At 43.1% G+C, this 27,170-nt stretch overlaps 1 protein-coding gene across 6 annotated transcripts in view; it reads right to left on the bottom strand.

Annotated features, from left to right (window-relative positions):
• Positions 1 to 27,170, bottom strand: part of PCM1 (pericentriolar material 1) — an 85,922-nt gene that overhangs the window by 26,238 nt on the left and 32,514 nt on the right. For all 6 annotated transcript variants that reach the window (XM_069977696.1, XM_069977695.1, XM_069977691.1 and 3 more), the window contains exons 9-23: positions 25,922 to 26,101; positions 17,549 to 17,706; positions 14,524 to 14,762; positions 13,806 to 13,960; positions 13,492 to 13,621; positions 13,263 to 13,394; positions 12,443 to 12,627; positions 11,976 to 12,164; positions 11,150 to 11,372; positions 9,792 to 9,937; positions 6,017 to 6,210; positions 5,734 to 5,908; positions 3,247 to 3,578; positions 3,010 to 3,159; positions 275 to 447 (exon numbers count right to left, since the gene is read on the bottom strand). In XM_069977696.1, coding sequence (XP_069833797.1) covers positions 275 to 447; positions 3,010 to 3,159; positions 3,247 to 3,578; positions 5,734 to 5,908; positions 6,017 to 6,210; positions 9,792 to 9,937; positions 11,150 to 11,372; positions 11,976 to 12,164; positions 12,443 to 12,627; positions 13,263 to 13,394; positions 13,492 to 13,621; positions 13,806 to 13,960; positions 14,524 to 14,762; positions 17,549 to 17,706; positions 25,922 to 26,101 — 2,761 coding nt within the window. The remainder of the gene's footprint in view (positions 1 to 274; positions 448 to 3,009; positions 3,160 to 3,246; positions 3,579 to 5,733; positions 5,909 to 6,016; positions 6,211 to 9,791; positions 9,938 to 11,149; positions 11,373 to 11,975; positions 12,165 to 12,442; positions 12,628 to 13,262; positions 13,395 to 13,491; positions 13,622 to 13,805; positions 13,961 to 14,523; positions 14,763 to 17,548; positions 17,707 to 25,921; positions 26,102 to 27,170) is intronic.

Below are 27,170 nucleotides of genomic sequence, written 5' to 3'. Positions count from 1 at the left end.
AACTTGTCCCCTATCAACAGGATAGATGGCTCCATAGAAATGAATATGCCATGGGTCACATGCCATACCTGCAGCTGTATTCCTAACAAAGGAGATAGGGGATGATCTGGAGATTGTCGGGTGTGTGTGTGTGTGTGTGTGTGTGTGTGTGTGTGTGTGTGTGAGGGGGGGGGGGGGTGTACGGAGATCAGAACCCCCTCGCAATCTTACTTGTCCCTTATCAATCTTAGAAATATATCAAATGACACAATCAGCAATGCACAGGGAATCTTACCTGAAGAGCAAAAAGTGCTTTCTGTCTAAGATAGTCAGTATTCAGAAGCTGCAGTTCATGGAAGAGCTCAATAAGAAAATGTGGACGGCATTCATTTTGAGAAATCAGTGTGGCAACTTCAGAGTAAATGGTATCCCGCAAAGCTTCAAACATAGAAAAGTCACTTCCTGCCTCTGCAAAGTAAATTTAAAGTTTAAACTTTCAAGGCTAAGGACACCTTTTAAAAGCATTTTTTTTATCCTTGCTCTGCACCTATTAAAAGGTGATAAAAACATTTTCTCCATAGATATTTATAAAATAAATTTTGGTTATTTTCATGCTACAGCCTCTGCAGCTTAAAGGGAATCTGTAACTAGATTTGTGCCACCTTAAATGAGGGCAGTATAAATTAGTGATATAAATGTTGAACAGATCAGTGTATTACTTACATTATTTTGTTCAGTAGTTCTCCGAATATGCAGGAGAATAGGATTCTTGCCCCCGATAAAATGAAGTGAGTGTAAGGGGAGGAGGGTGACAGTTTCACTTTAATAATCAATTCAATTCACTTTAATAATCATGCTGCAGTCCCTTCTTTCTTAGGGTCCAGACAGGACAGACTGAATCTTTCTTAGCATCATTGGGGTCCCAGACCAACCATACAAAGATAGCATATTCTAGGAATACTCTTTCAAGTGCAAGGTATCTTAAACTATTTTTAAACCTGGAAATTTTAATTAACTGTATTTAAGAAGGTAGGCTTGACCATATATTAAGATTCGGCAAGAAAAGTCTTGACATGCTCAAAACTCAAATCAGTGACTGCAAGCTAAATGACCTTTTTAGTTGTGTCACTGAAATAAATATTACTAAGAATATATGCAACCTGAACAAGCTATATTTAGGTTGCTGCCCTGCATTTTCATTGTTTAGAAGGTTTCAAAATGATACAGAACTTCTTCAAACTCCGCAGCTGACAGGAGCCCTGTGCTGGGGCAGGGGTGATTATGTGAGCCGGGCAGCTGACAGGAGCCCTGTGCTGGAGCAGGGGTGATTATGTGAGCCGGGCAGCTGACAGGAGCAGGAGTGATTATGTGAGCCGGGCAGCTGACAGGAGCCCTGTGCTGGAGCAGGGGTGATTATGTGAGCCGGGCAGCTGACAGGAGCCCTGTGCTGGGGCAGGGGTGATTATGTGAGCCGGGCAGCTGACAGGAGCCCTGTGCTGGAGCAGGGGTGATTATGTGAGCCGGGCAGCTGACAGGAGCCCTGTGCTGGGGCAGGGGTGATTATGTGAGCCGGGCAGCTGACAGGAGCCCTGTGCTGGGGCAGGGGTGATTATGTGAGCCGGGCAGATGCTGTAGTTGCTCCATACACAGATCAACCATGCCTGCACACGGCTGCTGTCAGCTGCTAATGAAGATGCCTATACCGGTCTCACTGCCCCCTCATCCCTCTCATCCTTCATGCTGCATAAGTACTCACACTCTAGGAGCAGCTGGAGACAGAGGCAGGCAAGGCAATCCGAAAGCAGACAGACAGGAAAGGGTTACTTGCCGGGCAGGTCACTTCCCCCAGACGGAGCTCCTCACACCGGCATTCCAAGAAGAAGAGCCTGAGGTGTGACGGGCCGCAGTCATTAGCAGCGGGGATCTGTTACACATAGTAGCCGACATTCCCCGCCACCCCCCACCACCACCATTTCTGGAGCGATTCAGTTGTCAGATGCTGTTGTCAGTTGTGACAGCGGCATCTACACAGTTACATACCTGGCACATGCCATCACTGTGTGCCGGCTATTAGAACGTAATGCTGCTGTGAGCGGAGGGAGGGGCGGGAGGGAGGTGACACCAGGAGGCAGCACTCGGAGAACATGGTCGGCGCTTAGTTAACCGCCGGCCGCTCTGCTCTATACTTTATGTCAAGTTGCTTTATTACACAGCTTAAAGGACAACTCCGGCGGGACCCCCCCCCCCCCCCAAAAAAAAAACCAGACACCATACTCACCATCCCTCCGGTGACGATCGCCACTCCATTCGCCCGCCGTCCGCCTCACCGTCACCGCCGTCCAGCGATGTCTATGACTTCCGGGTCCTGGGGATGGAAAAGGCTGCCAGTGCGCTTGCACTGGAGCGCATCACATGGCTTCCAGCAACCTCAGCCAATCAGTCACCAGATGCCGCCCGGGAGAAGAGGACCGTGACGATCGTAATAGGTAATGTATACATTCTTTTACTTCCGGGCGGGAAGGGGGGGGGGGGGGGGGGGATGGGGGGGGTTGGGGGTCCGAAAGTGGGGGAAGGGGGCCAGACCGGGTATTTAACCAAATTACAAAGTTATATAACTTTGTAATGTGTGTTAAATAAGCTTAAAAAAAATTTCGTCGGAGTTGTCCTTTAAAGTATCGATACCAGGAAATCCTGGTACCGAACAGTATTTTCCCCGAAATATCGATAGTAGTATCAATATTTTGGTGCATCGTGCATCCCTATTGCCTAATAAAACATATTACAGAGTTTCTTAAAATCTCTTGTAGGGCACAAACACACACACCGTACACGCAGCGTATTTACTGCTGCGATACGCAGCAAATACGCAGCAGATTAAATCTAAATAACTGAACACAGCATCAAATCTGCTGTGTATTTGTTGCGTATCTGCTGCATATACGGTGTGTGGGTTTGTACCCTTACTACTGATTTTTGCAATGACATGATTTTGAAATGACAGTTACACTTTAAAAACAGAAAAAAAAGTACCTGAAGAAATATCAGCAGTTCTATTATCCTTCCTCAGTCTTTCTATGTGATCACAGCTGGGATTTGCTTCGGTCACCTCCTCAGTCTGTGCATGTTTGCTGCTGCTTTCCTTAGATTTAGGAGCACTGAAGACACCTACACCGTAGAGATCTGTGAAAAATTAAACAGTAAAATATTTTTTCACTTAAAAACCCTTTTTAGTGAATTTGTTTTGTCAGACAAAACTATAAAATATACCATGGTTCTTCAATCCTTTACTTTTATGATGGAAAATTTTTCTCTTCTTATTCTTTGTCTTTGGAGTTTTGTCCTTGGACGCCAGGCTCGCCTGGGCTGAAGCTTTACGAGATTTATATGTTTTAGTCACTGTTGTGGGATCTGCTGGATCAGGCATACTGCTCAGACTCTCCACAGACTCTTCATCGTACTGCCTCAGTTGCTTGACAGAGTTTCCAAAGGCTGAGAGTCTAGAGTCCATAAAGGGAGATGTTTTACCTTGGTCCTTATTCTGGCTTTCTAATCTGTGACCTCTGCTGTGTTCTCCATCTTCAGCTGCTTTAGGGGAGGTTCTGAGGGAGATTGTAATGCAGTTTTAGGTAATGCAAAGGGAACAACAAACAAAACATATAGACATGCAGAACATAAGGGAAGCAGAAGAGTATGTGTAACTTGCTGACTAAAGTTATTAATCTATATCATAAAAATGAAAGTCTGTCTGTCTCGTATAGACTTCCAAACGCCTGAACCGTTTGATCCCAAATTTGGCCCACAGATACATTAGGTGCCCGGGAAGGTTATAGCGAAGGTCTAGTCCTTGCCAGATGTACAGGAGGAGAGGGGGAAAAGCGGCGCCCCATAGAGATGAATGGGAAAATCTCCACACTGCACACACAGGTGATATAATTAGTGCTGCAGCTGAAATGACAATTGGGAGCCTTAGCAACCAATACGATTACTACTTTCATTTTCACAGGGAGCTGGAATCTGATTGGTTGCAATATACAGTTTTAGAAACTTTGAAACCTCTTCTGTGTTGTCCTTACCAAGAATGAAAGGTAGTGCCTAAGAGGGCACCAGGCTGTATATAACACTGCCAATGTTGTATATAACCAGGCTCAGTATAACACTGTTAATGTTGTATAGCAGGCTGTATACTGTATAACACTACCAATGTTGTACATAACCAGGCTGTGTACTGTATAACACTGCCAATGTTGCATATAACCAGGCTGTATATAACACTGACAATATTGTATGTAACCAGGCTCAGCATAACACTGCCAATGTTGTACATAACCAGGCTGTGTACCGTATAACACTACCAATGTTGTACATAACCAGGCTGTGTACTGTATAACACTACCAATGTTGTACATAACCAGGCTGTGTACCGTATAACACTACCAATGTTGTACATAACCAGGCTGTGTACTGTATAACACTACCAATGTTTTACATAACCAGGCTGTGTACCGTATAACACTACCAATGTTGTACATAACCAGGCTGTGTACTGTATAACACTGCCAATGTTGCATATAACCAGGATGTATATTACGCAGCCAATCTTTGTATATAACCAGGCTGTATATAAAACTACCAATGTTGTATATAACCAGGCTCTGTATAAAGTCTGATCACGTGACACCTCAGTTTGGCTATTAGGTATTTAGGATTTTTAAAGTTTTTAGTTTATTTCTAATGTGCATAAGTTACAATTTACATAAACAGTGCAGAACTGTCGGGGTATATAGCGTATAAAGGGATATATAGGGCTCCTGGTGATTTCCACTTAAACAAAAAAAAAAACAAGGGCATAGATTGGCCTTCTGGGCGACCTTGGAACAAATCTAATTAACACACTGACACTTTATACCTGGGCAGAGCCGGGTACATTTTCTAGTATATCCTATAGTCAAATTTAGTAAATCAAACTACTATTGGAAGAAAAACAAACACAATGCAAATAAAACACAATGTAAGCTATTTTCCATCTAATCTAAGCCAATTGCCAAATAGCACAACCCATCAGCAAAGACAGGCAATATTATGTAAATATATAAATGACAAAAAAAAATAAAAATAAAAAGGGGGAAAAACTCTTGCCAAGTTACAATACACTATTCAAACACCTATTTCCAATATGTCTGCATGTTATCTATTAAGAGACTCTTATATAGGTAGGGCCCTATTACACAAAGCAATAATCTGCCAAATAAGGCTGATTCAGCAGATTACTGCTCTGTGTAATAAAGAAAACAATCAATCAGATGACCGTTGTTGTTTATTCCAATCTTAAAATCATCGGGCGTGTATCGCTACATGTAATAGAGATGCCTGGCCAATGGCTGATGACGGTGTGAAAAAAATATTAAAATTTTATACATACCTCTCCACCGTGAAATGGTGCGTTTACACAGACAGATTTTTTTAAGCCAAAGCCAGGAATGCATTTGAAAAGAGGATAGATCCCAGTCTTTTCTTTATGACCTCTTCTCTGTTTATAGTCTGTTCCTGGCTTTGGCTTCAAAGATCTGTCAGATAAATCTCTGTAAATGCACCATTAAAGAGCTCAGTTAAAAAAACTGGGAGATTTACACTCTCGTTTTACAAAGTCAGTATCAGTATTGTACCAGTCATAAACAGCTATTGCTCAACTCAATACAATAAGGAATTTTACACATTTATACATTTGTTTGTAATTGAAAATAAATAGAACAGTACCTTTGCTTATCTGCTGTACTGGATGAAGTACTTTCAAAAGGCTTAGGAAAAGCCATGTACTCTGTTTTCCCTGAAGTATTTGGATCATGAGGCTGGAGTGGTATATCAGGCTGAGAAGCAGAATTACGAGTAAGGTCTCCTATACCGGGCTGAAAGGCTGGATTAAAATTCACGCCTATGTTAAAAACAAAATGAGGCAAATTAAATACACCACCAAATCATAGCTTTCAACACAAAGAATCTACTCAAGCAAATAGACATAGCAAATCATAATGAAAAATACCTGGCATCAGGTTAGGAAAGTTTCCAAATGTAGGCATGTTAAACATATTCATTGGAGGAGGGAGGAAACTGAAATTATTAAATATATTAGGGGAGGATGGAGGTGGTACGCTGCTACTTCTCTCTTGCCTCTGCTGGCTATTTTGTTGAAAGTTTTCCTGCTGCTGACACATATCATTCAGCATCTGCTTCAGCCTGCAAGTATACATAAGTAAACTATTAAAAATATAAACGCAAAGACTGCCAACCAAAAATATATATATTTTTTTTTACTTATAATCTTTTTTATTGAAATTTATACAGAACAATAAAGAAGTGCAGGAGTGTCACAATGCAAGTTCACAGCAACAAACCACATCAAAAGTCCAATGGTTAACGGTTTGTGAGATATATATGCCAAGGCAGAATAGGCACAATGTGAGAGCTGTATAACTTCTCCAAAAATATACAAAAACATGAAACCAGGGGTGGGGTGGGAAGATGACAGACAACAGTCAAGACAAAGGGACAAAGAGGGGAAAAGGAAGGAGGTCCCTTGGATTACTATCCAGAGAAAATGTAGGTATTCCGGTCTTATGGCCTCTGAGGATATCGAGAATAGAAATTCACACCTGAAAATAATAGAATAACCGCAATAACAAAAGTTAGCCAAGGGTGCCAGCATTTCGTGTATCTTTTGGAGTAGTTCATGGTGTCCGAGAGGAGTTCCTCCATTCTATGTATGTAGTGGACTTCAGCGCACCATTCAGCAATTGTTGGGGGAGAAACCTGCTTTCACTTTCTGGGAATGACAGAACGAGCAGCTATAAGCAAAAAGCACGTCAGGGAGTGTAGAAGGGCTCTCATCGGGCCTGGTATGAGAGAGAGAAGCGTAAGCTGAGCAGAGTTCTGTAGCGATTGACCCGTAATGTGGTTTATGAGCCTCAACACTTCAGTCCAGAAAGGCTGCAGTGAAGGGCAGCTCCACCATACGTGGGACATAGTTCCCCGTGTGCTACCACAGCGCCAGCAGAGGTCAGAGGTATTGGGGTACATCTTAGCCAGGACGACTTTGTACCAGCGAGAAATCACTTTGTAAATCACTTAGTGCAGTGCGTCTTACATGACATTGAGGTCTTATGGCATAGCGTAAAGATTTTCTCCCAGTCTTCAGAGGAGAAGGTTTTGCCGAGTTCCTTTTCCCAGCTTGAGAAAAAGGAAGGGGGCACCATGCACAGTGGGTCTAAAAGGAGTGCGTAGATAGTGGAAGTAGGCTTCGCTATCGGCGAGGTGGCGGCACACAGAGATTCAAAAGGAAAGAGAGGTCGCCTTAGTCGAAGCGTATTCCCCTGTTTACGCACAAAAGCAGCCAGCTGGTTAACCTCAAATGTATGGCGAGCACGTCGAAAAGCCGGTTGTGTGTCTGGAAAAGGTAAATCATCTAAAGGAACGAGGCCGGAGGAGGACAGGAAAGTAGAGAGGGTAACCCCCGAGTGTGAGGTAAAGCCCAGGAAAGAGGGAGCCTGTCTGATGTGGGGAAAACTCGGTTGTCCAAAAAGAGGGGAAAGGGGACCATCTGGAAAGTAGCCTTAAAGAGGCAATGGAGCGCGTGATGGGAGGGGAATGGGAATTAATTAGGGAGAAAGACAAATCCGGTGGCAACCACAGGAGGGAACCTGGGTCGTGGGGTGCAGTGTGTGATTTCAGGAGGACCCATAATTTGGAGTGTCTAAAATGGAAGCAATCCAGAACACTGTTAAAAATAGCGGCCTGATAATACGCTCTACAGTCAGGGAGGGCTAAACCGCCTTTAGCTTTGGGTCGAATGAGTGTAGTGTGTGCGATTCGTGGTCTTTTATTGTCCCAGACAAAACGGGAGAAAAGGGACATAATAGTGGAGAGGTATGCTTTAGAAAGGACAGCCGGTACAGCCTGAAATGGGTACATTAAACGTGGCAAAGCATTCATTTTGAAAATATTAATTCGGCCTATCCACGAGAAATCTCTCTTGTGCCATTTTGCAAGGTCCGCTTTTAAGGTCGACAGCAATGGATAGTAATTTTCCGAGACAATAGCCTCAAATAAGGGGGTGACGTGTGTGCCCAAGTATTTTAAGAAGGATTTGGTCCAGGAGAAGGGGTAGTTATCTTGGAGAGATTTCCGCAGTGAGGGGGGGTATGGAAAGCCCAAGGACTTCACACTTAGATGCATTCAGCTTATAATTAGAATAAAAAGCATATGTGTGGAACCAAAAAGATTTTATGAGTTTTAAATTGTCAGTAACCCTTTAATAATATTTTTAGGATACGCTGTTGTAGGTGTACAAGATAAGCAGCATATTTTGGCCATTATATAAACTCTAGCAATAAATATAAGCTCATCTCTTAATCTGCCCTGAGCTACTGGCTGGTGACTAGCTTTTATATGGTCACTCATATAGTGAACATACAGAAGAATCCTGAGAGAGACCGGCCGGGTCACGGAAAGGCCGGTCTCTGTAAAGATCAGCCCAGCCGGTACTGTAGTACCGGCCGGATGATCTTTCTGGCCGCAGAGTTCTGATGTGGGTGCATCAGCAGGCGCCCGCATCAGAGCTTCACACAGCCCACAATGAAGCAAGTGGCCGAAGCCGCTCGCTTCATTGTGTGAACTGACAGGTCTTTCAGAAAACTGACATGTCAGTTCTTTGCGGCGCTGTATGGGATCCCGGCCGGAGCGTATACTATATGTATACTCTGCGGCCGGGATCCCATAGCAGAAAAAGGCAGTGTTCCACACTGTACAAAGTACGGCTGTTGTTGCCGATGGCAACAACGGCCATACTTTTACATAGTGTGAACATAGCCCTAAACAGTGTAAACTGGAGTGTAGCCAGTGGTCAAGGTGCATGTTGACATTTCTGTAGAATGATATGCTGACATGAGCCTCAGTGTAGTAACCAAGTTCAACCTATTACCAAACTTATACCAATGTTATGTTGGGGGACTTTCAATGGAAACTTACTGGTTTCCTCTCTGAACTGTGACCTTGCTGTTGTCATGTAACAGTGCACACTCTTCCGATAATCCTCCCCTATTGCATGTGCAATGAAGACAAACTGCCGACACCAATGGGACATATCAGCAGACTGCAGCTGAACTGAGCCTAATGCCCCTATTCCACGAGTCGTTTGGAGGAGCAAACGAGCGCTATTGCTGCGGGAGGGCTACCCGGGGGATCGCTGATCGTCCGGGCAGCCCATAGGATATAGCAGCGTCTGCTGCCGATGCTCCTATTCAACGGAGCGACGGCAGCAGATCACTGCTATATCAGTCGCTTGTTTTTCAACATGTTGAAAAACAAGCGACTGCAACGATCAGCCGACATGAAAGATGTCGGCTGATCGTTGCACTCTATTCCACGGGACGAATATCGTTAGTAGCGGCCGATATCGGCCAAATACGAACGATATTGCTCCTTTAAACGACCCGTGGAATAGGGGCTTTAGTGACCCTCCTGAGTGGATACCCAATTGCTTGTCATAACCGAGGGCAAGATGTTATGAAAACATAGCAGGCACATAAGGGGTTAATAGGTCTACAGCTCTCAAACAGGATATTTCTAGAAATGTTTCTACATTTGAAATAGGTTTCATTTAACATTATGCATCAGTCTTGACATATATATTTTCACAGAACAGCCCCTTTAGATATATGCATTAATATTACAGTAATGTAATAAATACACCGACTGTCTGCATGAGGAACTACAAACAAATCTCAAGTGTCTCATTTTAAACACACAAATCTAACACATACCTAAGAACGTTGTTTTGTTGCCAGTTAAGCTGAGTATAGCACTGATTCAGCTGGTGCATTATAAGGTGGACTTGAGGAGTTCCCACGCTACTTGGCATCATGCTGTAAGGATTTGTGAATAAGCTTTGCAAGAGGTAGGAAAGCGACTAAAAAGAGAAAAAAAAAAGAAAAAAGAAAACTACATCACACAGAGGACTACAAATGTTCTTCAGGAACCCAATACAATTGTTATGCTCTCTATATAGTGTAATAGTTTCATTATTTTAGTTGATTAACTGTAGGACTAAATAACTACCAAACCTCATGAGACTTTAGCCATTACAATAGCCATAATTGACAAGTTTTGACAAAAGGACAGGAAATAAGTGCCTCAACTACAATCAACCTCTGGCGAAACATTAATTTAAAAGGGATACGCCAGCAATTTAAAGCGGCACGATCAGCAGGTTTTGCCCCACAAGCTGTTTACTTTTCCACTCCATAGCTGCTGTTAACTCTTTCCTCCATGTCCACGCTTTGAAGCAATTCCCTAATTGTCCCTATGCTAATTAGGCTTAGGAGCATTTAGGGCGCCACCCTGTGTTCCGGAGCACCCCCTGATACCGCCCACTATGCATATTCATATATGCATCGTGGCCTCTTGACAGAGCATGTGCAGGAAAGATGTCGGAGACGGCTGGTTCCCGCACATGCTCGATTCGGCCGGACCTCTTGATGCAAAAGGATCCTGCTGGAGCACATTTTTTAAGGTTTTCATCATAAAAAAAAAAAATGTACATTGCAAATATGCTTTATATCACATCCCCTGCTGATTTAGATTTTGACATTTATCATTGATAACGACACTAATTCATAAGTGACACTTTTAATTCATCTACAGAGCAAGCACAAGTCTGTGTGTTTGTGCATGGTAACGAACCCTTGTAATAAATATAAAAATACATTCCACTGCAATAAACACGTTAAGAGCTCTTTTCTGCTCCAGTGAGGCAAAACAGAATTTCCATCACACTCTAATGTGCCAAGTGTTTGGGTAAACTTATAAGACCTCAGCATTTATGAGAAGTCACAAATGTCAATATCAAAGGGGTTATCCAGCGCTACAAAAACATGGCCACTTTCCCCCTACTGTTGTCTCCAGTTTGGGTGGGGTTTTGAAACTCAGTTCCATTGAAGTAAATGGAGCTTAATTGCAAACTGCACCTGAACTGGAGACAACAGTAGGGGGAAAAGTGGCCATGTTTTTGTAGCGCTGGATAACCCCTTTAAAGCCTACATTTTTGCATTAATTTGGGTTAGCAAGCAAAAACAAGTAGGGAAAAAAAACAAAGGTACAACAACAAATTTTTCGACAGTACCTGTTGGTCTCGCATCAATGTCTGGCATATATTTGTGCTGAACTCTATTTGTTTTTTTAGCTGGTTTATCTGTTCCTGCCAATGTTCTTTTTCTTCCACGTGGGAAAGTTCAGATACCCACTGAACATTTTCTTGTCGCCTCATGCTAATGTTTTGCTGCTGTCTTGTCTTTGGAGAAGGACGGTAATTTCCATCAACAGAATATGAACGTTGGTTTTCCCACCTGGAAAAAAAGTATGGGATTAAACAAGTAATATTATTTATTACATCTACAACTCTAATGCATCGCCGTACAGACTTCACACCATCCCTTTAATAATGCAAACAAACTACTTTCCAATTGTAAACACTGTTTGCCAACTAAAATTTGAACGTGAAATTGAAATGGAACTTGCACAATAAAAACCTGCTGCCCTTCAACCCCTTAATGCTATAACCTCCTTACATTTTAGCATTTTTCTCCTTGTCTCCTAATCCCCTAGGGATTCCTTATACCAATAAATGTCATGCTGCTGCATGCAATGCTTCTGAGGGCCTTTAGCTGCCATGACAACTGACTGGTCGGAGATATGACATGCACCAGTCAGATAAAAGTCTAGATCCGTACTTGCTATTGACCACAGCATCTAGAAGGTTCTTGCAGAGACTGTGGAGAAGACCACTCTTGGTAGTTTCTTACAAGTGCCACAAGGTCAGATCCAGAGTCCCCTCCATAATTCCCAACCACATTAATCATACACACATTAACAATCTTAATTGAATTATTATACTATTAAAAACCATGCTATATAAAGAAACAGGCTCTCCTCTAAACACATCCACTAACCCAGGTTTATTGGTCTTCCCACTAAAAGCATTCTGATTTATGCTGCTAGGGGGATTTTCTTGGAATGTGTTTTCCTGCTCTTCTTCTTCCTCCTCCTCCTCCTCTTCAGCTTGATTTACATCTGAAATGCAGTCTTCATCTTCATCATCAAGAGCACACTGTGTGGATCCACCCCAAGTTGCCATCGTTCTAACAAAAACAACCAGTCAAATTAAAGCCGCCAAATCAAATTTCACTACTAATTTACATTTGAAAATGTATAAGCCATCAAGAGGAAACTGAACTGGGCGCTTTTTAACATTGACGGCTATTACATGTATTAACACTGCTATATATCATTCTTCTGTAAAGCAGTGGTTTTCCAATCCAGTCCTCTAGAAATCACAACATCAAATGTAATATTTCATTTGTCAGTATTCAACAAATCTCTGCGGTGAGATACTATATGATAATCAAATAAATCTTACTTTTCAGTTCTGCTTTGGTGCTGAAGACTTTGTGCTTCAGAGTCATCGCTTCTTAAAGAACCAGCAGAATTAGTTTCTGGGATTCCTTGTCTTCTCTGATGTTCAGCCATCAATGACTCAAGCTGTTTCCGCCTTTGTCGCAGATCTTCTCTCAAAATTTGATGCCTGCGTATCTCCGACCAAACCTGAATATGAAGTTGTTTAACAGCTTTGAAAGTGGTTTTACAATCTAAATAACTTTCTGAAACCAGTTGATTTGAAAGAAAAATGTTTTCGTCCGAGTACCCCATCAGTTGTAATTAGGAACGAACGAGGTGTACATACACTGAAAGATTTGCGAACAAATAAAAGGTGATTTTCTGGTCAGCTCAAAAGAAGCTATTAACAACATACGAATACATTTATATTAGTCATTTGATTGATGCCTGCATACACACAGAAAAATAATTCAAACAATATAACGATTTTTCGCACGCTAATCTTTCCATATAATAGGCACCTTAAGGTCACACAAGCCAGTATAACACTGGTGGAGCCATGAAAAGTAAGCTTCTTTATTATTTTCTATTGTATTTTTTAAAGCAAAGGCTTCACGGACATCGCTAACTATGTCTACGCAGCTCTTGCACAGACTAATAGGCTCTGTAAGAAAGTGGCGATCTAGTAGATCCGTGTTATACAGCTCTAACAGAGTAATAGCAGACCACAGTGATCCACTGTGATCCACAATGTTATTTCATTGGCATTGCATGTATTTGCTAAAAACAGACAACCCAGGAGTGGTGACAGGTCCTCTTTAATAATAAAGTTCTGCTGATACCTCATTATCAGCAGAAGATGAATCTTCAGGATCTGGCATGCTTGGCATTACTACAGGATTGATATCATTAACCTCTGGTGTTGAAGCCGCTGTTGGTATTCGCCTTGATGTTCCAGCATTTGAGGGGGACAACTGAAAAAATACAGAAAAGGAAAAAAAAAATAGAAAACAACATGCTTACAGGACAATTTATGCATTTTTATGTAGTGGTTATGGCAAATATACATACCTGAAGGTCAGGACACGCTTTTCGTAAAGTTTGAATTTTTTCTTGAATTTCAATAAGTTTTTTTCTTTCTTCTTGTAACTGTTTAAGTTCTTGCTGCTGTTGCTGTAACTTAGTTTCGTAGAATTTCTCTCTGTAATATCAATTTTAATAGTAAATTGACAAGTTAAAAGCATAGTAAGGGTGAAGGTGCAAAATGATGGTTAGGGTCTTGTAAAATTTTACACACAAAGTAAGAAATCTGGGTAACCAAAATGGTTTGTACAAATTCTAAAATATTAGCAGAACAGAGAAAGACCAAATAAAAACACAATTACCTTGCCTGTTCCTTAAGGGCAACATCTTTTTGTGCTTTAGAAGCATTGGGACGGGTATTATTTGGTTGCTGATTTGCATTTGCCTCCTCAGGTAAAAGATGGGCTACAACAGTTGGTCTCTCGGCGGCTGTTTCAGAATCAGTATCATCTCCATACTTAAAAGACAAAAAAATAAATAAATCCTAGTCGATACTGTTAAATTATTTAAAAATGAGAAACAAGGTTAGAAAGGATGGAAAAACAAAACAAAACAAAAAAAACACTTGAAATACATTAAATTTCACCCAAAACAGAATTATGTGAGTTGATAAAAAATAAAATTGCACTTTGTATACTGACTACTCTCATGTGGTAGTTATAAGCTGTATATTTCTCTACTTTATAAAATGATGAATTCTGACCTCTGATCAAGGAATAATGCTCTAGGTTATAATACATACTGTGCTGCTTAGACAGCCTACAGGAAAGAATACAGAAACTTTTAAGAGAATCTAGGTGTAGGTTAGATCATTTAAAAAATAATCCACTGACCCCCACACTATGGTCACATGCTCTTCCATGTTGGCCATCTTATGGACAGCCTGACCACAGAGCAGGGCAGCACAGCCTGGAGGATGGGGGTGTTTAATTTTAGCTTGTGGCACTGTCAGTGGTTACTGTCATGATAACATAACATTTAGAACAGACCTACTCTTATGTGCATATAAAAACACACTACCATTGCAACAAGATCCTGCAGTTGTCTCAGTTTCTGTTTGGCTGCGATAAGTCTGTTAAATTTTTCTTCAAAATCATCATCATCGTCGTCATCGTTTTGGTCATCTTCTGTGACACTGCTCCGGCTAGAGAGAGAAGCTGCACTCACAGGATCTTCATCTGCATCATCATCATCATCATCATCCAGCCCTTCAATCCTATCCTCTCTTTTATCCTTAGTGTCTCTATTATAAAGGCATTCTACAAAAAAAAGAAACATCAAGCAAAATGTACAAATCAATATAAAACAGCATCTTACTAGCCTGAGTTTGCAGACTTAAAGAGAACCTGTCAGCCCCCATGCCGGTTCAGAGTTTGGCCGACCCCCCGGCACAGACCCATATACTCACTGCTTCAGAGAAGTCCCGCTCCTGCCACCGAGATGTCTCCGTCCGAAGCGCCGTGCTCCCAGAGATGAGTCCAACGCCTATAGAGAATGACGGCTCCAGTCATTCTTTATGGGCATCGGACTCATCTCTGGGAGCGCGCGCACGGTTTCGGATGGAGATATCTCGGAGGCGGGAGCGGGACTTCTCAGAAGCGGTGAGTGTATGGGTCTGCGCGGGGTGGGGTGGGGTGGGGACAGGTCTCCTTTAACGTGTACCTTCCATTAGAAAAATAACTTTTCACATGTCAAGGTTTTGATTGGTTGGGATCTGAGTGTTCAGTCTGCAAATGATCAGGATAGCAAAACAGAAGGCAGCGATCAGCTGTCTCTGATATGTCACAAGTTTTTTCTAATGACAAGTAGGCCTAAAGGGTTATCCGTAGACCAAAAAAGTTTATATATGGATGAGAGCAGCATAAAAGACTAGATGACAACACACTGGGAATTGCAAAGTACCAGTACCATCTGAATATAAACATTTTTTGGTATGTGGGTAACCTCACTAAAAGGTCACCTTGCACTTTAGATTAATGCTGACTGAATAAAAAAAAAAAAAGCCATAATTTTACTGAACTAATTATGTCAGTGTAAGGCAGCGTTATCCAACAGGGGTGCAGGGAGAACCCGCCAGGGGTGCCGTGGGATGCTGGTGGGAAATCTGCGCTGTCACTTTAAGCATTCCGAGAAGCTGCGGCCGCGCAGCTTCTCGGGATGCACAGATCGCTTTAACGTTCCGCCCGCACAGTGAGCGGGCAGAACATTAAAGTGAGCATAATGTAGGAGCAGGAAGTATCAGCATCCTGCTCCTACATTAACTCCCATAGGCTGCCGGAACTTCATGCCAGCAGCCTATGGGAGGCCGGAACGTGACCTCTCCGGCAGGCGTGATGATGTGACGTCATCACGCCTGCCGGAGGTTCCGTCCCCGCGGCTCGCAAGATGGAGCCAGAAGAAGAGGAGGAGAGCTTCTGCCTGCAGCCACAGCGCGGATTAGGTGAGTAGGATGTTTGTTTTTTTAGGGGCAGAGCAGGGGGCATTATTAGTTCATGGGGGGCACCTCTGGGGGCATTATTAGCTCATGCGGGGCACCTCTGGGGGCATTATTAGCTCATGGGGGGCACCTCTGGGGGCATTATTAGCTCATGGGGGGCACCTCTCAGGGCATTATTAGTATATGGGGGCACCCCTGGGGGCATTATTAGTTCATGGGGGCACCTCTGGGGGCATTATTAGTTCATGGGGGCACCTCTGGGGGCATTATTAGTTCATGGGGGAACCTCTGGGGGCATTATTAGTTCATGGGGGAACCTCTGGGGGCATTATTAGTTCATGGGGGAACCTCTGGGGGCATTATTAGTTCATGGGGGAACCTCTGGGGGCATTATTAGTTCATGGGGGAACCTCTGGGGGCATTATTAGTTCATGGGGGAACCTCTGGGGGCATTAATAGCTCATGGGGGCATCTCTGGGGGCATTAATAGCTCATGGGGGCACCTCTGGGGGCATTAATAGCTCATGGGGGCACCTCTGGGGGCATTATTAGTTCATGGGGGCACCTCTGGGGGCATTATTAGCTCATGGGGGCCACCTCTGGGGGCATTATTAGCTCAAGGGGGCACAGCAGGGGATCCTACATACAGGGGGCATGCCACATTCCTACTCGCTTTACTGCACATAACACCAAACAGTGCAGTTACTTTGGGAGCCGAAAGGAGGGAGAAAGGAAAGGAAGTTGCTAGAAATGTGCGGAGCCTAAATTATTTGTCTCGCAGGTTCTGAGGGGATGAAACGTATCTGGAAGAAATCATCATGGAGGACTGGACTGGATGGAGAGGAAAAGGGAAAGTGACGCCTCAGATCAAAGAAGGTGTCACCTGTAAGTCACTGTACGACCGTTTTCTTATTTTGTAGAACATTTTTTAGTAGGGGTGCCCCGAGGAAATTCTTTTTTTCAAAGGGGTGCCACGAGGTGGAAAAGGTTGGCAAACACTGGTGTAAGGTATAATGCATCTATGTCGCTTAACCATTTTTACCAGATCCCAAGAAATGATGCTGCCCAAATTTTAGGGTACTATGTACACATTTGTATTGGTATGCTGTGTTATGGTATGCTGTGTTATGGACCTGTATTTGCATCTGCAATGTTATGGAAACTACCGAGCACAAAACAAATAGAAACATCAATAAAAACAAAGCTGATACTAAGCAAAACATAAATAACAAAATTATGTAATTAAATAAAGTTGTAGTCAGGTAAAGCAGCCCATGTTTGTTGTTAATATATATCTCAGTATTTCAGTACTCACAGGAATAAAGTTTAAAGTACTAGCTATCTTGAAATTTTATTATATATATATATATATATATATATATATATATATATATATATATATATATATATGTATTACACACACACACGTTTTACTTACAAACAAGATGTGAATGCATAAAAACACTAAGCAGAAAAGAAAGCCATCAAGTAAACATAGGAAAAGAGGTGTATTATGAAATTAATAATGCACACATCTAAAGACTGTGGCCTAGGTAACCAGTATTGTGTTACAGACTGGCATTCACAGTATGATTCACTGAAGCATACCTAATGCAGAGGACACATTGAAGCTTCTTAGATTAGCTGCAGATCTGTTATTTATCTCACAATCCATATTACACGGCCTTTCATCTCTGTTATTTACAGCACACTGTGAATTAGTGATGCCATTCACTGGTCCCCAGCTACTCATACGTTGTGGGTTTCTGCAATAAGAAAAAAGCAAGCATGTTAACTAAAGAACCACAGTTTACCTTTGTATCTTATGTCTTTTTACGGGCGGCGAAATAGCATTTTGTGGTACTTTAAAAATCTCTTTCTTTGACACTTACCGTAATAATTGGTTACAGATTAGCAAATTAAAAAATAAGGATAACATATTTTATAAACTAAAGGATACCTCTCAATTCGCAACTGCAGCAGGATATGCCGAAAAAAATCCTGCAGCTAGGCAGTCCACTTCTGACACAGGCGTATGGAACTGCCATAGTGACATAAACTGCCATTGTAATACACTTACAATGAAGTCTATGGTGCTTCTGGGAATTCCGTACCTGGCCCGTTCCAGAAAAGGATTCAACGGTGGTCTAAGGCAGTAAAGGGTTTGTGTCACTAACTGTGTCGGTCAAGAATATCAAAGAAGAAGGCTAAAAAGTAAAAACTAGCAGCGGGAACCAGAAGGAACTGGACTAGTAGACGTGGGAGGGTCACTTTTTACACCAGCCCCATCATAACATTTTTTTTTTTTTTTTTTTTAAAGGGGAAGAAAAAAAAAAGCCCTTTAACGTGCTCCGGTAAAATGAAAACTAAACTGTGATTGGTTGCTTTGGCATGATTTTGATAAATGAAACCCAATTTTTAATTGTTGAATAACCCCTTAAAGACACTTTCATTTTCTCCTCCTTGTGCTTAAAAGGCCATAGCACTTGCATTTTTTCACCTAGAAACCCACACGAGCCCTTTTTTTTTTTTTTTGCGCCACTAATTGTACTTTGCAATGACAGGCTGAATTTTTTCATAAAGTACACTGCGAAACCAGAAAAAAGTTTAATGTGTGGTGAAATAAAAAAAAAAAAAAAAAAAAAAAAAAGACGCATTCTGTTTATTTGGGGGGTATTTGTTTTTACGCCGTTCGCCCTGGGGTAAAACTGACTTGTTATACATGTTCCTCAAGTCGTTATGATTACAACGATATTTAACATGTATAAACTTTTATATTATGTGATGGCATGTAAAAAATTCAAACCATTGTTAACAAAAATATATTCCTTAAAATCGCTCCATTCCCAGGCTTATAGCGCTTTTATCCTTTGGTCTATGGGGCAGTGTGATGTGTCATTTTTTGCTCCATGACGTGTTCTTCCTATCGATACCTTGTTTGGGCATATGCAACTTTTTGATCGCTTTTTATTACAATTTTTCTGGATTTGATGCGACCAAAAATTAGCAATTTTCCACTTTGGGATTTTTTTTACGCTTACGGCATTTACCATGCGAGATCAGGAATGAAATAAATTAAGGGCTTTTTATTAATAAAACCCGATCGGCGGGAGGAGGCTGCAGAACGTTGCCTCCTCCCGCTGCCACATCTGATGGCTTCCCCCCCTCGTCCCCCGATACCGGCGGATCACCGCTATTACCGTTATTGCGGCGATCCGCCGGTACCAGGCATTACCGGCGCCGCCGACAGCTTTCATCTCCCCCCACCGTGAATCCACGGTCGGGGGACATGAAAATGTATCCCCCAAACCCCAGATCAGCCCCCCTAGTGCCCCGATGACTAACCCTTTCCCCTCCCCAGGCGGCCATCACATCCAAGATGGCGGCCCCCATTCCTGCGAACAAACGATTTTTGTTCGCAGGGATGGAAATGAATAAATGATCAAAACCCCATGTTCTCCGCCACCGGAGGTAGCGGAGAGCATGGGGCAGTGATCGGCAACCCCCCTGTCTGGTCCCGGAGCAGGCGATCGGCGGTATATACTATATACCGCTGATCGCCTGTTCCCAGTGCAAAGATGCACTTTTTATCCCCTGTCACCATAAATCATTGGTGACAGGGGATAAAAAGTGTCAGTGTGTCACCCCCCCACCCCCCCGTCCCCCAGTCACCCCCCCTTCCCCATATACGTTACCTGATCCTGGAGCTCCTTCCTCCTCGGTGTCCTGGCTGGTTATGAAGTGCGCATGCGCTCCACAACCAGCCAGGTCTGAAAATTTTAAGTGACAGAGACCAATTTGGTCTCTGTAATCACTGCACGTTGCCCCTAGCCACCGCGCGTTGCCCCAAACCTCCGCACATTGCCCGTAACCACCGCACAATGCCCGTAACCACCGCACGTCGCCCGTAACCACCGCACGTCGCGCTGCGGTTTTGCTCCAGCAAATTGGCGCTCCCTTCCTTCTGAGCCCTGCTGTGTGCGCATACAGTGGTTTATGCCCACATATGGGGTACCATTTTACTCAGAAGAAGCTGCGTTACAGATTTTGGGGTACGTTTTTTCTCCCATTCTTTGTGAAATTAAGAAATTTTCAACTAAACAAACATATTATTGGAAAAATTCTAGTTTTTCATTTTTACTGTCTTATTTTGAATACTTTCCTCTAATACCTGTGGGGTCAAACCGCTCACTGCACCCCAAGATGAGTTCTTTGAGGGGTGCACTTTCCTAAATGGGGTGACTTTTGGTGGGGTTCTATTCTGCTGACACTACAGGGGCGCTGCAAACGCACCTGGCGCTCAGCATTTCCAGTTCAGATTTTTCCGAAGAAGTCTCTAATTGGCGCTCCTTCCCTTCTGAGCCCAGCTGGGTGCCCATACATTGGTTTATGCCCACATATGGGGTACCGTTCTACTCAGGAGAACCTGCGTTTCAGATTTTGGCATGCAGCTTCTCCCCTGTTCCTAGTGAAATTGAGAAATTTCAAACTAAACGAACATATTATTGGAAAAATTCTAGTTTTTCAATTTTACTGTCTTATTTTGAATACTTTCCTCTAATACCTGTGGGGTCAAAATGGTCACCACACCCCAAGATGAATTCTTTGAGGGGTGTACTTTCCAAAATGGGGTGACTTTTGGGGGGGGGGGGGTTCTCTTCTGCGGACACTACAGGGGCGCTGCAAACGCACCTGGCGCTCAGAAACTTCTTCAGCAAAAGGAGGAGTTTTTACTCACCGTAAACTCTCTTTCTCGTAGTCTTCATTGGGGGACACAGACACCATGGGTATAGGCTGCTGTCACTAGGAGGCTGACACTAAGAAAAAATAAAACAAGTCGGCCCCTCCCAGCAGGCTATACCCGCCCACTGGCACTGAGCTAATCCAGTAGTGAAAAGCAGTAGGAGGAGCCGAAGGAAAAAAGGAAAAAAACCAAAGTCCACCTCAAGGTCTGAAAACACAGGCCAAACGGCAACAACAACACAGACAACAAGGGGTGGGTGCTGTGTCCCCCAATGAAGACTACGAGAAAGAGAGTTTACGGTGAGTAAAAACTCCTCCTTTCTCGGGCGTCTTATTGGGGGACACAGACACCATGGGACGTCCCAAAGCAGTCCCTTGGGAGGGAAAGAGCAGAGAAGAACTTAAGGGGAAGAAGCCACCGCTGCCTGCAAGACCAAGCGGCCCAAGCTCGCATCAGCCGATGCAAAGGTGTCCACCCGGTAAAATTTCGAGAAGGTATGCAGAGACTTCCAGGTGGCGGCCTTACACACCTGAAGGGCCGAAGCCCCATGCCGGATAGCCCAGGAAGCCCCGACCGACCGAGTGGAGTGAGCCGAGACTCCGAAAGGAGGAGCCTTCCCCTTACCACTGTAAGCTCGAGAGATAGCAGAACGAATCCAGCGGGCAAGGGTCGCCTTGGACGCCGCCGATCCCTTGCGAGGACCCTCAGGGATGATGAAAAGGGAGTCAGAAGTGCGAAACGATTTAGTCCGCGCAAGGTAGATGCGCAAGGCGCGAACCACGTCTAAGTGGTGAAGCGCCCGCTCCCTCGGATGAGAGGGGGCGGGACAGAAAGAGGGGAGGATAATATCCTCATTGAGGTGAAAAGGCGACACGACCTTGGGCTGGAATGAGGCCACAGGCCGCATCACCACCTTGTCTTGATGAAAAACCAGGAAGGGAGGGCGGCAAGAAAGAGCGGCCAACTCAGATACTCGTCGAATCGACGTGATGGCCACCAGGAAGACCACCTTGAAGGAGAGAATAGACAGGGGCACGTCCCTGAGGGGTTCAAATGGAGAAGACTGCAAAGCATCCAAAACCAGGTTTAGGTCCCAGGAGGTAGTTGGACGACGATAAGGGGGGGCAAGATGTGCCACCCCCTGAAGGAAGGTCTTCACCTGAGAGATCGAAGCCAAGGGTCTCTGGAAAAAAACAGAAATAATAAGTAACAGAAGAAGGGGGAGGTTGCTGACGGCGAGAGGAGTCAGACCTTGACTCAGACATAATGCATATAAAGAGAAAAAAACACAAGTGCAATCTCCTAGGTAGACAGCTTAAGAAAAAAAGGTGTCGTGTGGAAGGATTCCAGCAGAGTACCCGGAGACTGGTGACAAGCTGCAGGGGGAGAATAGAAATCCAGTGAGCCGGCAGCAAACAGACAGTAACGTAAAGTAAAGAAACCCAGAGGGCTTACCCGGGAGATTCAAGCGTCCTGAAGATGAAGCAGGAGCAGCGGCGTAAAGACCGGCAGAAACGGCTGCAGAGCAGGGTACAGTGACGGCGAGTGGACCGGAAGCCTGTATCCTGGAGCCGACGCGCGGGAATGAGTAAGCGCGGCGTCCTCAGCGCAGTGACGTCACCGCGCCTGCCCGCGCGCAAGTACTGGCGCGGCGTCCTCAGCGCAGTGACGTCACCGCGCCGGACCGCGCGCGCGCGGGAAATTCAAACAGGCGCCCGAACCGGAATGGCGCCGGGACTGGAGTGCGGCGAACGCCGCCGGAGAAAACCAGCAAGCTGCCGCTCGGGACCAGAGGGACCCAGTATCCTCCGGTACCAGGCCCAGGTGGAGGGGTGGCCGAGGAGGGGCAGGACCTGGGCGCTACAGCCGGCGGGAGAGTCGGGCGCGCGCCGGGGTCGGGGTGGCGGCAAGCACGAGCGCACACAGCGAAGGCCCGCCGAGACCAGAAACTCACCGTTCCGATGTCTTCTGGTCTTCTGCCGGCACTGTGCCACGCTGAACGCTCAACTCTGGGAGGCTGAGGGTGCAGGGGCTGGCGGAGTGAGATCCGCAATGAGGAGACAGACAGCTGAGCAGGTCTGTGTCCTGGGCGCTGAGTCCGGCCGTAGGTGACCTAGGGTAGACAGTCCCTCTATATTTAGGGTCTGTTCCCTGGTCACTTGGGGAGTGGGATCAGGGTGAGTCTAGATTACTCACCGTGCCCAACCTGTAAGGAAAAAAGGGGTTGTTAGTAATAGAAAGTAGCAGAGATGATCTGGAGCAACCAGACCTGCATCTGCCTCCTACTGACACTAAGCTAAACTGGATTAGCTCAGTGCCAGTGGGCGGGTATAGCCTGCTGGGAGGGGCCGACTTGTTTTATTTTTTCTTAGTGTCAGCCTCCTAGTGACAGCAGCCTATACCCATGGTGTCTGTGTCCCCCAATAAGACGCCCGAGAAATCTGCATTGAAAAAGCTAATTGGCGCTCCTTTTCTTCTGAGCCCTGCTGTGTGCCCATACAATGGTTTATGCCCACATATGGGGTACTGTTGTATTCAGGAGAACCTGCGTTACAAATTTTGGGGTACTTTTTTTCTCTTGTTTCTCGTGAAATTGAGAAATTTCAAACTAAACAAACATATTATTGGAAAAATTCGTGTTTTTCATTTTTACTGTCTAATTTTGAATACTTTCCTTTAATGCATGTGGGGTCAAAATGCTCAACCTACCCAAAGATGAATTCTTTGAGGGGTGTACTTTCCAAAATGGGGTGACTTTTGGGGGGATTCTATTCTGCGGACACTACAGGGGCTCTGCAAACGCACCTGGCGCTCAGAAACTTCTTCAGCAAAATCTGCATTAAAAAAGGTAATTGGCGCTCCTTCCCTTCTGAGCCCCTCTGTGTGCCCATACAGTGGTTTACGCCCACATCTGGGGTACCGTTGTATTCAGGAGAACCTGCGTTACAAATTTTGGCATGCTTTTTTTTCTTATGTTCCTTTTGAAAATGAGACTTTAATCTAAACGTATATATTATTTGAAAATTTTAATTTTCGATTTTTTTACAGCCTAATTGTGAATACTTTCCTCCAGCCCCTGTAGGGTTAAAATGCTCATTATACCCCTAGATTAATTCTTTAAGGTGTCTAGTTTCCAAAATGGGGTCACTTATGGGGGTTTCCAGTATACAAGCCTTCTAAATCCATTTTAAAAAAAAGAACTGGTCCCTAAAAAAAAAATCAGTTTTGGAAATTTTCACAAAATGTGATAATTTGCTAATAAATTTCTAAGCCCCGTAACACCCTAATAAAGTAAAATATGTTTCCCAAATTATGCCAGAATAAAGAGGTCATATTGGTAATGTGATTTAGTAACTAATTTATGTGCTATGTCTTCCTTTTTTAGAAGCAGAGAATTTCAGAAGTTCATAAAATGCAAAATTTTAAAATTTTTCATGATATTTTGATGTTTTTCACAAAAAATACACAAAGTAGTGACCAAATTTTGCTACTAATATAAAGTGTCATATGTGACGAAAAAACTATCTCAGAATCGCTAGCATACGTTAAAGCATCACTGAGCTATAAGCGCATAAAGTGAGACAGGTCAGATTTTGAAAAATGAGCCTGGTCATTAAGGCCAAAACAGGCTTTAGAGGCAAGGGGTTAATTAGCAATTTTTTCTTCCTATGCTTTATATATTTTGTTGCTGCTGTACAGATAATAAATACACAGTGACTGATAAGTCACTGTCTAATTTTTTAATAGAATAAATACTCTATTATATAGAGAGTTTACTCGTCTGAAAAACCTTCAAACTGTTGCATATTCTTGGCCTTGACAGTAAAATGTTAAGTGTATCTAAGGTTTTTCACTGGAATTAATAATGGATGTGACCACTATGTCAAAGCATTATTACATTCAGGCTGGGTTCACACTATGTATATTTCAGTCAGTATTGTGGTCCTCATATTGCAACCAAAACCAGGAGTGGATTAAAAACACAGAAAGGATCTGTTCACACAATGGTGAAATTGAGTGGATGGCCACCATTTAATGGCAAATATTTGCTGTTATTTTAGAACAACGGCTGTTATATTGAAATAATGGCCGTTATTTACTGTTATATGGCAGCCATCCACTCAATTTCAACATTGTGTGAACAGATCCTTTCTGTGTTTTTAATCCACTCCTGGTTTTAGTTGCAATATGAGGACCACAATAATGACTGAAATATACTGACTGAAATATACGTAGTGTGAACGCAGCCTAAAGTACTAAAAAAAAAAAATTATGCAGTAAAATACATGTACATTTTACAATGAAATTAACAGCATTCAGCATTTTCACCAGCGTCCCCTCTTTATTAGTACTTTCATTTTAATGAAATAGATCTTAACCCCTTAAGGACAGAGCCAATTTCGATTTTTGCGTTTTCATTTTTTCCTCCTTGTGGCCATAGCACTTACATTTTTCCACCTAGAAACCCACATGAGCCCTTATTTTTTGTGTCACTAATTGTACTTTGCAATGACAGGCTGATTTTTTTCATAGTACAGTGAAAAACCAGAAAATAAATGTATGGTGAAATTGAAAAAAACAAAACAAAACGCATTTTGTTTATTTGAGGGGGGGGGGGGGGGGGGGGTATTTGTTTTTACGCCATTCGCCCTGGGGTAAAACTGACTTGTTATACATGTTCCTCAAGTTGTTACGATTAAAGCGATATGTAACATGTATAACTTTTCTTTTATCTGATGGCCTGTAAAAAAATTCAAGCCATTGTTAACAAATATATGTTCCTTAAAATTGCTCCATTCCCAGGCTTATAGCTCTTTTATCCTTTGGGGCAGTGTGATGGGTCATTTTTTGCTCCATGATGTGTTCTTCCTATCGGTACCTTGACTGCGGATATGCGACTTTTTGATCGCTTTTTATTACAATTTTTCTGGATTTGATGCGACCAAAAATTAGCCATTTTCCACCGTTTACCATGTGTGACCAGGAATGTGATAAATTAATAGTTTGGGCGATTACGCACGCGGCGATAGCAAACATGTTTGTTTACTTATTTATTTATTTTAATTTATAACCTGGGAAAAGGGGGGTGATTCTGACTTTTATTAGGGGAGGGGGCTTTTTATTGACAACACTTTTACACTTATACTAGAAGCCCCCCTTCAATGATGGAAAAGAAACTAATTCAAATACACTTTACAGTTTTTCCATTAACTAAAGATAAAACTATAACGTCTTACCTATTGTTAGTAAGAGGCTGATTCACTTCCTGATCAGACTCAATCCAAGAATCCTCAGTTTCTTCTTCTACCTCCTTAGTGTTCTCATTTACAGCATCAGTCATCATATCGGATGTCTGCTCATAATATCGAACCAAATCTCGCAGCTCATTCAGCCGTTTACGAACTTCTTTCAATTTCCTACATAAGAATTAAATATTATGTATAAGGGTATATTCACAGCATACATTACCTCTCCTCGCTGCACGGGTCCGCCGTCCTGCTCTCCTGTCCGGCCAATCAGTGGCTGCGGCTCGGCAACACACTGATTGGCCGGACGGGAGAGCAGGACGCTGGACCTGTGCAGCAAGGAGAGGTAATTTATGCTTACAGCGGGGGAGCCGGGCGGGAGCAGAAGGTGTTAAGGGCGGTAAAATTACATACTCTTACATACTATATAGTGTGTGGGAACTGCCAGGACCTGCCGGACTCGCAGCGAGAATCTCGCTGCGAGTCCGTTCGTGTGAATATACCCTAATAGAGATAGGCAAGAGATATATTAAAAAGAGATATTTCAGCTTAAACACTTATCCGCTTTAAAATGGAGATAGCCAAGTAAAGCAATCTATATTCAAGCTGTTCCATAGACAATGATGGTGCGGCAAGTGCATGTGACTAGCCACTCTATTCCAAGGTTCTTGCCATCACTGTGGACAGTCCTATTAGTTACTGGCAGCTTTCTGTATCTACACTTCTGTATCTACACTTTTACAGGCTGTCAGCCTTTTTTTTTTAGCATGGTATGTTCTTTTTTAAGAAAATATGCATAACATAACGGCCCAAGGTTTTGAGGAAAAACTGTCCGACATGCCCATGGCACCCAATCCCATCTGAGCTTACATTTCTTAAATTCTTCTAGTTAAATGAAAGCTGAGCTGTGGTTTCATGCTATGGTTGCTATGAGCAAAACCAGACATTTATTTCCCTCGGACAGATTGATAAATCTGGGCCATTCTGTTCTACAATATTTCTTTTCAGATTAACAAGTTATTTCAAATTGGTGTTAAGTAAATAACAATGGATTCAGCCTTAGATTTTTTTTCTAGGGCAAATTATACATGTGTTTTATGTGGATATTTACACAACAAAATGAAGATGCTACAAATGTATAAATACATATTATATACTGAATTCCATAAAGAATTTTGTATTGTTGCACATGCGAGTTGCAATGCAAACCTGCTTAGTAAAAAAAAGCACATAATAAAGC

This window comes from Dendropsophus ebraccatus, chromosome 7 (assembly GCF_027789765.1).
Source record: "Dendropsophus ebraccatus isolate aDenEbr1 chromosome 7, aDenEbr1.pat, whole genome shotgun sequence".
Taxonomy (NCBI): domain Eukaryota; kingdom Metazoa; phylum Chordata; class Amphibia; order Anura; family Hylidae; genus Dendropsophus; species Dendropsophus ebraccatus.
This window is presented reverse-complemented; position numbering and strand designations above follow the sequence as displayed.